This window comes from Pangasianodon hypophthalmus, chromosome 13, assembly GCF_027358585.1.
Source record: "Pangasianodon hypophthalmus isolate fPanHyp1 chromosome 13, fPanHyp1.pri, whole genome shotgun sequence".
NCBI lineage: Eukaryota > Metazoa > Chordata > Actinopteri > Siluriformes > Pangasiidae > Pangasianodon > Pangasianodon hypophthalmus.
Window position 1 is genome coordinate 12,495,547 of NC_069722.1, and position 18,238 is coordinate 12,513,784.

General features: G+C 38.5%; 1 protein-coding gene across 2 annotated transcripts; it reads left to right on the forward strand.

Annotated features, from left to right (window-relative positions):
- The first annotated feature begins 12,934 nt into the window (after nucleotides 1–12,934).
- On the forward strand, nucleotides 12,935–16,603 carry tob1a (transducer of ERBB2, 1a). 2 transcript variants are annotated; one of them, XM_026916888.3, is made up of 2 exons: nucleotides 12,935–13,153; nucleotides 14,523–16,603. In XM_026916888.3, exon 2 carries the CDS (start codon nucleotides 14,689–14,691, stop codon nucleotides 15,667–15,669), a length of 981 nt encoding a protein of 326 aa, XP_026772689.1. In that variant the 5' UTR covers nucleotides 12,935–13,153; nucleotides 14,523–14,688; the 3' UTR covers nucleotides 15,670–16,603. The 2 variants fall into 2 exon arrangements, with proteins under 2 accessions (XP_026772689.1, XP_053095345.1); XM_053239370.1 differs by lacking the exon at nucleotides 12,935–13,153 and adding an exon at nucleotides 13,182–14,219.
- Nucleotides 16,604–18,238: the final 1,635 nt, after the last annotated feature.

Below are 18,238 nucleotides of genomic sequence, written 5' to 3' on the forward strand. Positions count from 1 at the left end.
CTCCCAGCTATTGACAAGTTTGAGAGCTTCACAGAACCAGTACAATAAGTCTGGAAGGTTTTGATGTTGTTATGTTCAGGCTGATAATGCAGAGTAGTAAATTTTCTGATTTTTTGAGTAAGAAATGGCAAGGTGACATTTGGCAACATGATGGCATTATGGAACAAAACTCTTTCTAGGAATGTTGTGAAGGTAGGACAATACAGTTCTTGAAATGAAATCTTACAATCTCACCGTGGTATCTCTGGTGGTATCTCACCTGTACCAGCAGGATAATATGGCACTGATGACATGATGACATGACACTGACTAGGTGTTATACTCCAAGAGTATAACACTTAGTGTACCTCTTTGTGACAGTGATCACAGGCCACATCTGGGAATTAATTTAGAATTACTCAGGCCACAAACAATTAGTTGTCATGATACTACATGGGCAGAGATTTCTGGCTGCTTTGCATTTTGTTTTGACCACATATCACCATGGAGATTGAACTCATCCATCACTAAGCCTTAAATTAGCAGGAAGAAGCTGGGAATTTATAAGTGTCTGCTGTATTCCTAGCCATTATCTGCATGGCCTTGAGCCTTCAATAAGCACCTCAAAGTGACATGACAAATTCACAAGACCAGAAGAAAAGCCCATTTAAAATTGTTGAGTGATTCGTGTAGGACTGGTGTAGCCTTTTTGCCTTTCCACTGAGTTGACATCCCTTCCCTTGGACATCCTCTTAACCTCTGGCCCTGCTTGGTGTTTCAGGAGGTCAGGTTACTCTCCTTACGCATGATAAGCACGTGCATAAGCACGAGCCGGTGCATTGCTATGAAAGGAATCTGCGCTTGAATGTCACCTATACAATGAAAGGAAAAAATGAGCAAGGCAAAGCGATCTGTATGAATAGTTGCCATAGTGACTTTGACATCACTGCTGCCTAAAAGGCCAGAGAGCTGTGTGCCTAGAGTTTATATTCAGCAGAAAGACAGAGCTCATGGTTAGGGTTTAAGGATTGCATGAACTTTTCCAATCTACAGTAACGGGCTTTATCAAAATCCATTCATCTGTGAATATGCTCAGGACATTTTTGTCAAGAGCTGTGAAGATTTTTCAGGGAATGTCAATAAAGGCCACTCTCTCTGGATTGCATCGCTGCCACAAATTATTAAAGGGCTACCTGGATTTCAGACCCCACTCACAATGTATTTCCTTGCTATGCTCTGTAGACGAAACTTTGCAAGCGCTGGATCCTGAGGTGAGAGGTACAGGACTGTGGGTGTTATTTTCCAAAGCAGTGTAGCAGAATGTCTGAAATGGCCATTTCTTTACCTAGCAGGGTGCTGCCTACCTGAGTGACTCATCTTACTGTGCAGTCCCCTAAGATTTTACAGTCATTGGTAGAACTTTGTCACAAAAGGTCTCTGTGCAAGTACTACAGTAGACCCTTACTCACATTGTCTTTCCAAATAAACTACATGCATTTGCATACACCTGTACCCTTATGTCAGAAAAAGTCCCACAATCTGATAGGCCTGTCATGCCCAGTAGTACTGTTTACACATGCTTAACATGAGCCAACACTATCAGAGCACAGCAAAAACAAAATATATATATATATATATATATATATATATATATATATATATATATATATATATATATATGAATGGCTACTTACCAGGTAATTCACACAAACACAAATATTAACATTTATGCCCATTGCATGATTTTCCCACTGGTGCCTAAGTTCAAAGCTTTAAAAATTATATTGTAGTATATACATATTATGTGAATGTACTATATGCAAATACTGACACAGGGGCCATGAGTAAATAACAGCAAAGCCAGTTAGGTTACTCAGTAATTTGATTGCCATTTGAAAGCTTCCTGTCAGCAAATAATGGCATTTAAATATGCTACAATAAGCCACATGAATATATCATAAATTGCCGTCAGTGCATTAAAAGTACCAGGGGCAGCACGATGATGCAGCAAGTAGTGTTGACAGAGTCCCCGGTTCGATCCTGCGCATGGGGTACTGTCTGTGTAGAGTTTCGCATGTTCTTCCCATGTCCACATGAGTTTCCTCAGGATTCTACTGGCTAAGGCTATGCTAACTTGTCTGTCAGTCCAAGTGAGTGTGTAAATGTGTGTGATGGCTTGTGTGTTTCCAACATGTGCCCAATGTTCCTGTATAGGCTCTGGATCCATTGCAACCCTGACCAGGATAAACCACATACTGAAGTTGAATGTATGAATGAAATATGAATAAAAGTCACAAATCATTAGCTTTTGCTAACCTAGTTATGATAGTTTCTCACTTAGCAGCTAGACCTTATTGTCAAGGAGGGGCTTTGCCCTGTCCATTTCATTCTCTTACGTCTCTCTTCCTTTTCTCATGCCATTTTTATGGTTATAATTGAAAGGCATTTTGATAATTTTGCCATGTAAGCTGGTGAGCTGCTGCACTGTTAGAAATTAATAACTTCAAATTAATGAAATTAGACATTGGATTATGATACAACTTTCCCAGACCTCCCAGATATGTACAAAATTGATACAGAAAACCATGGATTACCTTTCACTATACACAATGTTAGCACAAAACAGGGTAATATAAAGAAAAGTCTCTGTTGAATGAAGTAGTAACCATGAAGGAGATTTATTTGGCTTCTATTGTATACTTCTAAAAGGAGGTAGGAACCAGCTAGAGGGTGGTGCTTTTATCAGTTAGCCACACAGTAGTGTCAATATCCGGACCCAACTGAGTCACAGGCCCTGGTTCAAGCGCACTGTATGCACTGAACTAGTTCCTCTTCTGTTCACACAGCTTCACATGAGTTTTATCTGGGCAAAAACCTGACAGATGTGTGTCATTTGCCAACACACTTTTGCATGAAATCTGTAATAGAATTCCACAGGGAATTTAAATTTTGTTATTTTCTCTGCATCTCACACTTCTGAAAGTTGTTTGAAAACTGGTTGATATGCAGTAGGATATTAACCAGGTTTGAATATATTAATGGAATTAAACACCATTAAATTGTGTCTCCACTTGTTCAGTGTCAGTTTTAGATGATTGCTGGGTTATTAGTATAGAAAACTGCACCATGCTCATACCTTACAACTTACATGTTTTGCATAAACTGCAGCTTGCTATCCTTGGTCCAGGCTGTTAAAAATAGAAATTCTCCAAAGCCTCTGTGTTTTGGGGAATCACAATGTTAGTCACAGGCTTTTGTCTATGTAGTCTCAACCGTTTGGGTGGTGCACCTTTGATCTGATCATGCACAGGGTTAACTGAAAAAAATGGGGGAATAAAAAACACACGAAAACAGGTTTTGCAAATGCAAGTTGGGGCTGAGTAGCTGTACGTAATGCTGTACTTAATGAAAACGAACAGCTTTTCATCCACTCCCTGAAAAGACTTGACTTTTTCAACTTGTTTCTGTAATATAGACCTTGTTTGATCTTAAGCAAGAACTTTTAATGGAGAAATTTGAAGGTACTTTCTTTCTTGGTATATCTGACACTGCAACTTCCAATTAAATACATTAAATATTATTATAGTAATGACTCATTGTCTTTTTTAATGTAAATAACCCAAGAATCGTAAGAGAATCTTAAAATTAGAGACATCAAGTTAGACTATCTATGTCAATATTAGACTGATATTTTCTTTCTTTCTTTCTTTCTTTCAGTAACTTGGATGAACACTGTACAGGTAACGCGCTAAATCAACATTATAGTGAAATCTAGCAAGGATACAAGTTTTCTGTTGTTAAGAATTTTAATAGCCATGTATACTTGTGTATCCCGTAGCTTATGAAATGCCAAATTTGGAATTTAGAATTAGAAGTTTGATGCAGTGTGTCATTATTTATGCCTTCGATGAACCTGTAATGCACACAATGCTGAACTGGAGTGGAACTGAAGGCATATACATTGCCATACATGTCTGCTCTTGTTATGATAGTGTGTGTGTGTGTGTGTGTGTGTGAGAGAGAGAGAGAGAGAGAGAGAGAGAGAGAGAGAGAGAGAGAAACTGGGAATTGCGCCATTCTTACACTGGCCCATCTGTAAACATCTGTGCAGGATGTGCCAGAATGCAGATATTCTGGGTGAGCATGTGTTTGCTTTGCCACCTGCCTTTTTTCCTGCGTTTGGTATTTTTTCTTCTGCTCAGTAGATGATCGTTTCATTCACAATTTACCATCCTGTCCCATAAATACACCCCTGGGCACTAATTATACATTGAAAATATGTTTATTTCAGTTTGACTCTGTGGATTTCTTTGTTAGCTGTATTGGTCACAAACACATGTTAATATTAGCTGGCTAATATTAGCTATTGAAGAGCATTTATGAGTCATCTGGTCACATTAAGTAGCAGTTAGTAGCATTTTTAATCACTGCCTATCATTCTTCCTACGGGTCTGGATAAATGGCATGTGGGAGTATTAGAATAGGGTGTAATCTGATCTTTTATAAAAGTTTGTCTGTAGTTTACGAACCTTTCTTGTAACTATTTCCAGTGCCCAGAATTTGGTATTACTTTGGTAGTACTCATTTTCTCAATGTTTTGTTAATCGTTAGTGACTCATTGTTTAGTGAAATGGTTGGAGGTGGCCATATAGTTTGTGTTTCAGAGCAATTACATACAACGTAGAGGTGATTCGGCTACACACGGCCTCACGAGCAGACTGGGGTGGTATGAGATGCCACCCATGTTTCTTATTCTTCTTCTTGTCTCACTCTATGATACTGTATCAGGAAAGAATCACATTATCACTCTGATTATAACTTATTTGGAAAAGAATCTGCAAGTTATATTATTATTATTATTATTATTATTATTATTATTATTATTATTATTATTAATGCTTTTTGATGGATGCTTAGATGCTTATATGCTACTTACTGTAAGTATATGCTATTTAACATCCATTATATGTAATGTAATTACATATACCTAAGTATATGTAATTTAATATCCATTGCTAGTGATATATGTCTTTCACTGTTTGCCTTCACATAATCTTTAAAAGTGATGTTGTATCTGAAATGTACAAGGCATGCCTAGACATGCCTTTGCTATTGAGCAATATTCATCCCAACCCTCCTATGTGTTTATCAAAAGGAAATGCAAAATAACTCATAACTGCAAAAATATAAATTCAAACCAGCTGAAATGAATTCTTATTCACTTCTGCAGTCGTTCTTGTTTTGTGGTTTGTAAACTGTAAACTGTGTTAGCTGTTGTGATATGGTCTGTAACCTTTAAGCAACTCTCTTATTTGTCAGTTCTCAGGTGTTGCAATCAGTGTTTTTGAGAAATGCAAGTAGCATCAAATGATAAGATCTGTCAATAATAAACGAACGTTTTCATTCCCGTGGCAGGATTTCTGGTGTGAAATTAACCCAGAGTTACCACTACAGTTAATTCAACACAGCTGAAACCTTTAAAAGCAGACTACATTTGAAAGGACTTTTAATATGCTTGGTGATTGATTAAATGCTGCATTGTCACGTAGCATTAGGATGCTTAGTCCTGCGTTTCTTTTCATGTCTAAACTCTATTATAGACCAGCTGAACATGGGAGCTGCATTATGAATGAGGTGGCTGTTTGAACTTTCAGATGCATTAGGTGTCCATGCATTATTCCTCCACCATTAACACCGAGCAGCTCGGTTTTCACTTCTGACGCAGAACAAGATAATTCCTCCCTCCTTTCCTGTCACTATCCTTTTTTATTCTGTGCTGGTTGCCTACCATGGTTCTATGGCTGCTTCACATTGACTTTTAATTTCTCTTTTAGTCTTAAATGCTTGTTTCTTTGACCCTTACTTCAGTTTTGGGCTTTTGAAATGTATGTTTCTTTTTCCTTCAGGTTTGGCCCATTGCCAAACTTTGCCTTGTCAAGCTACTAAACAGCAGTGTGGATAGTGACATAAATATTTCCCCCAAGAATGATCTGCTCTAAGTGTGGTAAGTGACACTGCTGTAACATTCTTTATGGTCTTTATCTTCTTACAGACTGCACAGCAGATCCATAAACCCCCCAGTAGTATTATGACCAAAGCCTCTGATCCTGAGTCAACTGTCTCTCCTCCTCTCACACCCTGTCCTTGCCTTCTTCTCCACCTTTCACACCTTGTCTTCCCCTTCCAGTCCAGAGCGAGCTGTCAACTCGACACCGAGCGCCAGACTGGGGTGTCCTGTGCCCTGTGTGGTGCTTTCCTTCCTCTGTAATGTCAGCAAAGCTGTCTGATCCCCCTAGACAGGACTTTTACACCTTTTATGCCTTTCAGCTGGCTTCAACACACCATTCTGCAGTAAACTATAGAGTCAGCTTCCTTATGTTAGGGCATCATCAAAGAACAATACACTTCTGAAGTCCTGCATAGGCATATTTTTGTCCTTTTTATCCCCTTTGTTCCTTTCTAGAAACTTTCTAGGGCAAGGACGTTTTCATATGTAACCTACTTAGCCTGTCATGTTTGCTATTTAGTTTAGTGGTTTTACCCACCGTGCCTACACTGTAATATCTGACCATTTTTAAGTGACGTTATGTTTTGTTAACACAAACACAGAGAGAAGTTGATTCAATTACAAGAAGTAAGAGCATAAATCAGCACTCTTCAGGAAAAAAAATGGCAGAGCCAGAAAGCAGTATAAATAGAGGTGTGGATGCTGCATTAAAACTGTCACAGTGACTGAAAAATGGCACTGACTCATTTCATTTACACAGCACAGTGTGCTTTAGACAGAAATGCATTATACTAGATATGAAGAGCTATGAAATAGCACTAATCCAATTTTGTGAATTTCAGAAAATTCACTGCATGAATATGGACAAGCAGATTCAATACATATGCCCATAGAAAAAGCTGAATTAAAGTAGCAATTTTATGGAGTTCACTAATGTACACTGTGCTGCTGGCTAAAATAGTGGTATTAATATATAACTTATTTCCTCCTCCACGAAAATACATCATATTTCTGTTATTCCGCTGATCGCCTTTAAGACAGACCGGTAACAGTCAATGGATTTTTCACACACCCACATGCACAGAAACAGCCTCCCCACACACACGTTCTGGAGCTTCATTATCACTCTTACACTACAGGCCAAAAATAGTGAAACAAGCCAAAACAACTATAGAAGTTTCATAATTGATTTGCAGTGGCGTGCCTTCACAGCCTTTGTCGATCATAGGCCATAACACTGACATGAAAATCAGAAGCTTTCATTTCAAAATACAAAAAATATTGAAAAAATGTTGTACATTTAGTTGAACAACATTGCTCAAATATATTGAAAAAAATATGTTAAAAAAACTCTTTTTGAAAATTACCCTTTCATGTTTCTTTCTTTCTTTCTTTCTTTCTTTTTAAACAAAATTGGTTTAATTTGAGTAAAAGCTTGTTTCATGGCTCAGATGGTGCCTGTATCAGCTGACACCACAGAGACATCTAACTACTGACCCAGCATTCCTAATTCACTCAGCCATAATGAAAAGGATGTGGTGAGAAGGCTTGAAGGAATCATATAATTCTACTTTCTTCTCTAATATTCCTGTAGGCAGTGGAAACTATATCTATATACACCATATCTACCTAATTCCAATATTTAATACATTGATATCCACCCCGTTTTCTTGCTAGTGTTGCTGATTTGTTGTTATTATTGTGTGTACACTAATCTCATGCTAAATATTCAGCAAGCAAGGATTTCATTAACATCAATACATAGGAAAAGCTACAATCTTAACCCATTCATAACTTTCTTCGTGTGATTTTTTGAGCAGTTGCAATCATGAGACATTCCTATTAGTGTGTATGTGTGTAAAATATCTTAGAGTAACAAAGGCTAACTGAAAATTAAACACAAAATACCTCAACAGCTGGTAAGCCCTCATTTATAAAGACTTGCATCATTTTCCAATGAATGGCTTTCCCATTTAGACTACATCAGATTAGGTCCTATAGAAACTAGTGTCACCTGCTGCTGAATATATATATACTGATATCATTGTGAACAGCAGAGGAAAACTATCAGCATGATTATAATCAGAGATGAATATATAATTATGAAACGGTTCTCAACGATCAATTTATCTTCTGCAAAAATTGTGATGGTTTGATTTAAGACACATATTAATGAATCATATGACTGACATATGACTGACCTTCGTACAATATCAGAATCTAGAGAGTAGAGTGAAGCACCTTGATATGCCTTCACTTTTCTTATCACTTTTTAACCTTCAATTCCTACACTTATTATTACATATTAGGTTGCTATAAGTTTTAATGAAACTCTCTACTACATTACTCACCTTTGAGGAGTGCATAATTCTGTCAAATCACCATCAGCTTTTATTATATTTGAAATTACTTGTGAAAAGTTGCTGACTTTGCTGACACTGTTATTTCCCCTAGCATGACTCAATTTAGGACATAATTCTTTTCTCCAAAAGTAAGAAAACACTCTAACCTCATTAGGAGGCAGGGAAAGCTTCATGGCCTGCTCTCTCTCTCTCTCTCTCTTTCTCTCCCCAGTGAGAGCAAGCAGTCAATAAAAAGGTATTTTTCATTGTTGTTGACACAGAACAGGTCATGCAGGGCTTTTCAGCAAGCCCAGGCATTTTTCTACAGACTATCGACTGGGCTGAATGCACTGCTGCTGAATTACGTAAGATGCCATTTTGCGCTAATGGTGTGGCAGGTAGCGTTGTCATAGGTGTTCACATCTGGTAGCTTGTTGGTAGAAAATATTTGTCTCTAATGAAACGTGTAGGAATGGACTTAGTTAATCCAGTGGACACTAAAGAGGTTTCTGTATTTATCTATGATGTTTAGAGTTTAGTCATTTTTCCTTTTGAGTTAATTTCTGTTTGATAATATGTCCTTATAGTTCTCTGTATATGTATAGTTTGAAGGTAAGACTCAACTAAGATAACAACTAACACAGTGGTATGGTATTTTCATACTGGAAAATATCTATCATGATAGTTAGGTTTGGTTTGATATACTGCAGCTCCATATTACAAACGGTGTACTTTGGATTCTGTAAATCAGTGAGCCAGTTCTTAAAGGGTAACGTAAAGCCTATTTAAAGACTACGCTGGGTCAGTGTACTAGCAGTGTAAGTGTACAAAAAGTGCTCAGAGCTAGGCTTCCAAACATTTTTTAAGCCTTAATCATTTAACACCAATCACATGAATGTCATGCAGGCCTAAGAAGACAGCCATACTAAATACCAAAGTGTAACTAAAAGTCATTTAAATTCTCACATTTCCCTTGAAAGTATTTACTGTGACTTTTACACCCACTTCTTTTGCCCTTCCTTTTATCTCCCTCACCCCTTCTATTCTCACACACCCCCTTCTACTGTAGATCCTACATCAAAAGAGGGGACGAGCATTTGTCCATTGTGTGAACCTGCCTCAGAGGTCCATGTTAAATAACAACAATCACTGACGTCAAAAAAGGGGGGAAAAAAAAGCTCTCAGTCTGAGTCTCGCAAATGAGAGTCTGGGAGGAAAGGGGGAAGGAGGGGTTGAGAGCAGCCGAGGCTGCATTTGTGTATGTGACTCTCATATTAAACACTGTCAGTAACCAGTTCAATCAGGGAAAGTTCTCTGTCCTGGCTTTTTCCTGGAACTGAGCTTGCCTTCTCTTGGCTGCAGCAAGGCAGAAATAACATAGCCATTACACAGGGCTATGCATTAGCACTGTTCCCCAGGCAACACATTATGCCTTGTATAATACACATACATACATACATACATACATACACACACACATACATACATACATACGGTTTGTGCATAAAAAGGAAGAAATTACATTAAACTGGTCAATAAAACAGGGCTCTAGTGGGAAAAGTTACTGTGGATGGGTGTGAATGATATATATCCCCTAACAGAAACAAATTATAGCTGATACTGGAATGTGTGTCATTGGATTAATGGTAAGACAATATACAGTGCCTTATTGTGCTGCTAATCACTTCAGACAGATGAGGATCATATCAGCACAAGAAATTATGTAGTTCCAAGATGATTAATATATTAAAATTTATTTAGCCTTATTTAGCCTAATGAAGCCTGTGGAACCTGTGACTCAACTTGATTTTAACTCTTGAAGGATACAGTAGGGGAATCCTGGCACAAATCATTAGTGCACAAATGGCTCTGCTGCTCTTTGTCCAGAAAGATGCATGTCCACTCATTTGTCCTCTAGCAAGATAGCAAAATCATGACATGTATTTAATTCTGCAAAATGAATTAAGTTAATAGTGTTGATGAATTCTGTAAAGTCATTACCTCTGATTAAGGGCAGACTAGCAACATAGCAATATTCACATAAAAAGTCTGAAACACAAACTGCAATGGACTTGGGTTAGCTAGGTAGCGAATATTGTATGCTAATAACATTAGCTAATAAAATATGGGCGGCATGCTGGTACATCGGCTTCCATTGCCACTTCACAGCTCCAGAGTCCCTGGTTCAATCCTAAGCTTGGCTTACTGTCTGTATAGAGTTTTGCATGTTCTCCCAGTTTCCATGTGGGTTTCCTTTGGATTCCCTGGTTTTCTCCCACTGTCTGAAAAATATGCAGATAGGCAGATTGGCTATGCTCAATCACCCCTAGGTGTGAACGAGTGTGTGAATGTGTGTGAATGGTGCCCTGTGATGGAACAGCATTCTCATCAGGGTTTAATTCTCCTCCCTTGCACCCAGTATTCCTGGGATAGTCTCTGGATCCACCGCAACCCTGACCAGGATAAGGCGGTTAGTCAAGATGGATGAATGAGCAAATAATAAAATATAGCTAACCAGGACGCCCAGCAATGTTCGCTGCTTCTATTAATAAAAGGAACATTATCTGGCAAAGTTTTATCACTGTTTCTTCACCTGTTTACTATTTTTGACTGCCTAGTTGATAACTACAAACTCTCAAGTTTGTAGATATTGTTTGTGCTATTGAGTTTACCTTTGTAAACAGTGCAGTAGCCTGTATTTAGTTTCAGTTTGTCTTGATTCATCTTTAAAAACCAACATGAATCTATTTCATATATATTCACATATAACAATTACATATATATATATCACATATAACAATAGAGAGCAATGATCAATTTGTGCTAAGAAGCTATTTCATCTTTTGCTTTACAGGAAGAGGAGTTGTAATATCTTCACATGGTCGAAGTAGTCAGCTCGTTAGTAGGCTAACTGATGACTCTCTTAAATCACATCAGGCTTGCCAGTTAATTAAATTAAAATGGCCATTTTATTTAAGATAAATGTGTGGTTTTTGTTTCACCGGTCCATCAGCTAGTAGATACCAGCAAACAGAATCGCAAAAACAATGCATTCATGAGGCGAGACTCACACTTTATAGATAAAGGAAGTGGGGATAATGCATTTGGCACCAAGAGTACATCCATGGCCATGAGACTGAAAGAATCTAATCATGTGATGATCAAAGATATATATATATATATATATATATATATATATATATACACCATATATTTATAATTTATATATATTTATAATAGTTCATAATTATAAACTACCTTTATATATATATATATATATATATATATATGTGTGTGTGTGTGTGTGTAAAGGTAGTTCATAATTATGAACTATTATAAATTAGTGTTCACAAATATGAGCAAATGTAATATAAGGTAGTATGTGTAGTAAAAAAAAAAAAAAGTTTAGTTTGATGGATTTTACAGAGTATTTTCCAAACAAAAGAAGTCTGGAGCAAGGGGCACTTTGTGAACTTAATGGTCCCATAATGCACCATGAGGCACAGGGGGGAGGGCTTGTAGCAGATAACAAACAGAGCATGCCTACCAATGACAGCCTTGGGGAGTTCATCTTCTGCTCTCTCTGGTTCATGACAGTACTTTTAACAGAAGTGTATAATAACATAATAAAAACACTTGTACACTAAGCTATTATGTCAGGTAGCAGGGAATGGTTCCACCTCTACTGTTCACAACACATGCATTTTAAGGTCATTTACCTTAACTAGCTACAAAACATTTAAATTTAACGAAGCTCGCAAACAGGAGCTCACTCAAAGGTGAGTTCTATATTAGTACATAATAAATATTTTATGTGTTAAGTTATAATATGCGAGTTAAGGCTGTTTTTTTTTTATTTTTTTTTTATGTATACACCATTCACTAGAAGCTCCGGTCACTTTTTTAAGCCAATCAGCGTTTCTATTTTTTGTTCCTGTTGACGTCACAGGGCCCCGCCCCCTGTCACTGTATCTCTCCGCTGAGGCTCTCCCTCTGCTCCGAGCTGGTGAAAACTGATATAAACTGTTTACGATTTAACGTTTGCAAGCGCTTGGAAAACAAAATAAAAACATCTTCACAATGTTTCACTAACGTCATGACAAATAAGCAATCTATATGAAACTCCTGGGGAAAGGAGAACTACTGCAATACTGATCGAGCTTTTTAATCTTTCCGTGGTTATTAACATGCACCATTTCTTGCAGATGACTAAATAAGACTCTTGACTATCTATTAGGTACGCTTAGCGTAAAACATGCTCGCGTATACTTAATTAGAATACTTTCTTAATTTTTTTTTTCCATTTAACAGTCTTGTTTGCCAAACTGGTCTAACTTCGTGCTAAGACCCGTTGAGTGGAACTAGGTAACGTGTGACGTCAAGTCCCTTTAACGGGCGAAACCCCGTGTAATGAAATGGGGCACGTTTTGTTTGACGGCGAAATCCACCAATCAGCATAAGGACCATCACACTTAGGGCGGGTTTATCGCCTGACTAGAGCCAATCAAATTCTCGAATGCAGCGTTCGTATTGTTTTGACCTTTGAAACCGCATCACAGCCCACCTCGTGCCGATGGCGGAGGAAAACTATAAATACAGGAGGATGACAAGCATTCGGAGACGAAGTTGTAAAAACACCCAGGTATTGAGGGTGGAAAGGCGCTTTTAAGAGGGTTAAACGGAAGCAAAATTTACGTCTACAAACTGGAATACCTTTTTTTATGTTAACTTGCTTAATGTGAAGAAAGTATTTATATCTACAGTTTTCTATTTGCACTAGTTAACGGTACTTCAACTACTGCGAACCTCTTTTTTTTTTACGAAAGTAAGTAGCTGTTCATTTTACCTACTCTGTTTCGCATTTTGCGTTTCTAATTTTTATATTGCACTGAATTTGACTTGTCATGGTGGAAAATGCAGTACAGTGTTGTATTATGCATAGAGAGAACTTCAATACCCTGCGAAGTTACTGCGTCAGTAGGCGAGAGGTCTCAGTATCAGGGAGGGGTTGCTAACTCTAGTTGCTAACTATAGTAAAACTCTCAAACGCAGCCGTATAAGCCTTTATTTCATGGCTACCTTAGTTTAAAGACTGAATTTTGCGTTTATAATCGTCGAATGTTGGGTTCATTGTGCTGTTATTAGCCGAAAGGAACTGGGTTATTCGTGTTATGGCTTTAAAACCCATTTTCTTGGGAGTAAGCGCTGCATGTAGCCGCATGCTTCATGTTTCAGAGCATTAATTAAACAGTGTCCGTATGTGCTAATGATGTTATTTACTATCACACACTGAAATTAGTTGGCAGTTGTAGAGAAAATTCAGCGTAATAGGCTTAATTTTTTCCATAAACGTTTTTCATAAGCGTTTGTTTCCATCTTCTAGAAACATCTCTAATCTGGAATGCATGTCTCATAAAGTAGGATTTGTTTCGGAGCGCCTAGCCGCAGTCAGTAGCGATGCTGTGTGCTTCCAGCATACTGAGAGCATACTTTTTAACATACTAGCACCCAAATATCAACCTACTGCTAATCCTCCTGCACAGGGCATCTTCTACAAACAAATAAAAATCGCTGAGATGTTCACAGTTGGACGATAAGGACTCGGTTAGGTTGGATACAGTGGTGTGGGATATAGTGGAAGCTCGTTATTATGTAACGCGATCAGCCCAGAGAGCTGCGTGTCTCTGACGCCAGAGCGCTTATAGCACGCACGCTGACGTCGACAGGACAGGACTGCCTGGTGTTTCTGCCTCCAGCGCAAACTGTTGCCAGCGATTATGAACAGGTTCAGCCCTAAATTTAACCATGGAAAAGGCTGAATATTCACTCTGCAGCACTGCAGCCAGACTCGGATGTTTTAAATCCTTCGTCTTTGTTGATGCATGCTACTGGTTGGTTTGTTTATTTATTGGTTGGTTTGTTTTTGCATTTACAAACCTGCATGCATGCGAATCAGATTAAAGTCTTGAAGGACTTTACAGTTCCATTATGTCTACTGGAGCGTAAAGATCTCTAGATCATAATATCAACGCATTTAAGAATTAAAGGGCAGTTTTCACCCCCGAGATTAGTCCAAAGAAACCATTTTCAGAGGGTTAGTTGTGAAGTGCTTATAACACACAAGGGCACCTGACATTGGTGGTGAAATCATGATTACTCTGCTTTTTAACATGGCTCTCTCTGCTTTTCTAAAGGAACTGGATCACTCATCTGTGGACGGAGACATTTCCTCTGCAACCAGCACTTTGTTCCTTTGCCTGGCTCCAGCTGAACCTTGTATTGTGCAAGGCTTGATACCACGTGAGATTTCAAGCGGCTTCTGGAAATACTAATATTTTGCACCTGGCCAGTTTAGCAGCTATGCAGCTTGAAATCCAAGTAGCACTCAACTTTATCATTTCGTACTTGTACAACAAGCTGCCACGGCGTCGTGTCAACATTTTTGGCGAGGAGCTGGAGCGGCAGCTGAAACAGAAGTACGAGGGACACTGGTACCCGGACAAGCCATACAAAGGTTCTGGGTTCCGCTGTATTCACGTTGGGGAGAAGGTGGACCCGGTCGTTGAGCAAGCAGCCAAAGAGAGTGGGTTGGACATCGAAGATGTACGCAACAACCTGCCTCAGGATCTCAGCGTTTGGATCGATCCTTTTGAGGTGTCTTATCAGATTGGGGAAAAGGGACCTGTCAAGGTGCTCTATGTGGATGATAGCAATGAGAATGGGCTGGAGTTGGACAAGGAGATCAAGAACAGCTTTAACCCTGAGGCCCAGGTTTTCATGCCAATCACCGAGCCTGTGGGACCCTCACCCACGTCCAGCTCACCGTCCCCTCCCTTCGGCCAATCGGCCGCCGTCAGCCCCACCTTCATGCCCCGCTCCACTCAGCCTTTAACCTTTACCACTGCCACATTTGCTGCCACCAAATTCGGCTCCACCAAGATGAAGAGTAGTGGTCGCAATGGCAGCAAGGTGGCACGGAGCTCCCCCACTAACCTGGGCTTGAATGTGAACAACCTCCTGAAGCAGAAAGCCATCTCCACTTCGATGCACTCACTCTATGGCCTTGGCTTGAGCGGACAGCAGCAGAAGACCTCAGCCCTGTCCCCAAATGCCAAGGAGTTTGTGTTCCCCAGCCTCCAGGGCCAGGGCAGTCCAAGTGCAATGTTCCCAGGAGAGAGCTCACTCGGCCTGAGTCTCAGCCCTCTCCAATACAGTAATGCCTTTGACGTGTTCGCCACCTATGGGGGTCTGAATGAGAAGTCCCTGATGGATGGCCTAAACTTCAGCTTGAGCAACATGCAGTATTCTAACCAGCAATTCCAGCCAGTAATGGCCAACTAGGAAACAAAGATGCTACTACAATGACCAGAGATATGTGACTGGGGATTGGATGGGGGGGTGCTTATTTTCTAAAATTCTGAAAAAGAGGAAAAAAAAAATAGAAAAGAGCAAAAAAAAAAGGAAAAATTTACACATTAACTGTACAGTCCCAGTGTACAAGTCAAAGAGCATGAGCCCGAGGGTGAATTACTTTGCCCCCTTGAGTTTTTTCTTTTTTTTCTTTTTTATGATGAAGCTTGTAGTACTACATGTCCAAGCTTGGTTACCTAAACTCAACATTATATTGTTTTTTTTTTGTTGTTGTTTTTTTTTTTTTTGCCAACCAAGCACAAAATTATTTTTTATTGACTGTTTTAAGATAACTCTATGAGGAATTAAAACACAAGTCATGGCCTCTTACAGTATTTAAGATATAGCTGGACAGCCAATTTTCAAAGGATTGGCATAAATACTAAGTGGAAATTTCCTGGTCTTTTTTCTAATTGTATAATTTAATTTAGTACAGAGTTTGTAAAATATCAGAGTATATATTGTTTCTACAACATGGTATTGCATTTATATCTTTTTACTACTCCAGTGATCTGTGATGGCTGCAGCAGCTTTTGTGTTATTTCTTTTTTTATTGAAATTGTAAAATGAATCCATCTTTAAAAACATTGACTATTCTGAGGATTGTGTACAGAATATTCCGTAGTGGTGGGATTTAAGAATATTTGCTTTTTTGGAAAAAAAAAAAAGAAACAAGAGTTGTATTTTCTGTTAAAAGTTAAGATTTTTGCTATATTATGACAAAATGTAATCGTATATTAATTTTGTACCTACATTGTGCAATACTTGATAAAAACACACGGTATAACAAAAGTATTGAGTCAGTGTCTTACATGTTAAGAGGGACTGATAGTTTATTAAGTTTGTATTAAAATTCTTGAAAATATTTTCTTGTCTAAATATTTATTCCCCTGTAATCTAGCACTGTGTTAAACACAGTATTATAACATCAAACTCTACCAGTGCCACGGTACAAGTGGCATCTTTCCAGGGTTTGCACACTTTAGTTGATTAACTTGTAGGGAAATTTATGGAACATTTATGATAAACTCAAAACCAAACACGTACTTGCATTCAAGTTTTATCTGACAAAAATTACTTGTTTTTTGCTCACATCCAACCCTACTTGCAGCTTTATTTTGAACCATTTTTCTTAACAGTTAATTTGAGATTCTTATGTCTAATCCATTGGCATTTAACATCTTGATATATCTGTCTGTTATACACTTTAAGGAAATAACATCAGCCCTAGTCAATAAGACTACAAAATTTTTCACAATTTATATAAGGTTTTGCAGTCTTATTTGGGTCTACCACACTACACTTAGAAGCAAAACCAAATGTTTTATTTAGTCACTTTTTAAAAATCAGCTTTCACTACAGGAAATGTCTTTAAATGCTACAGCCCTGCCTCTTGGGCTTAGTGCTGCTTTGCTAATAGCTGAAGTGTCCTTGAAACGGCAGGATTGGTCTGTTAGAACAAGCCATGGTGGTGGGGTGGGGTGTTCTTCTGGCAGAGTATTGATGCACCCTCCAGGCTAATCTCATTTTGTCTTCACCCATGTGACTCTGATATAGCTCTATGTGGTTTGACAGATATATCATAAAGGTTGAGGACAGGGGCTGGTCTTGCGGGGGCCTCCAGTCTTTTTTATTTTTTTTTTCTTTCCACACTTGCCCAAACAGGTGGAGAGGGCTGTTCTCAGTGAGTTCTAAAAACAGCAGCTAGCATGACTTAATGGCTCCCCCAACTGCAAGAAGTAAATTCAGCCTATATTAAGCTCACTGATTAGTAGTCTTGACTGAGAAGTGACAGCTGAGTGGGAAGTTTAAATATATATTTACACATTTACAGATTACATATCACTTTCTGGATTGAACAGTAATTTTATTGCTTCTTATGATGAAATGATGTGCCCCTTCAGGGGTTAGGGCTACTGTTTGTTTGGATTTTATGATTGTAGTTTGGTGGAGTAAAAAAAAAGCTTGGAGAGTATTTTGTGACTGATTTTAGTACGTTATGTGCGATTCAGCTGTTCCAACTGACTTCAATTGTTCCTTCACTTCCTTTATATGAAGAATGGACATTCTCTGATTTTTTTTTTGACAGTGTTTTGGCTATTGCAGCAATTCTACTCCATATGGTGTTGCTTCAAAACAGTTTGCTGCATGTATTGGCCTAGATTTTAGTATCTTTGCAGGCCTTATCACTCAACACTGACACACACACCCTTGTGCATGATTTCTGTCCAGTCATTACTCTTACAGGCTTTCTGGGCCGTCTTATCTCTAGTGTATAGAGCAGGGGTCATGAACTGGCAGACAACAGTCCAAATGCAGACCCACCAAATTATTTCAGCAGATTGAACCACATACTCGAAAATACTGAGCAGAGCTGAGAAACACATGAAAAAAAAACTTCAGAGATTCTAGTTTTTTAAACATGAACATCCTCTTCCACTTATCCAATCTCATGCATTTATATAAATAATTTAGCTAAAGGCGGCTCATCAGATCAGGG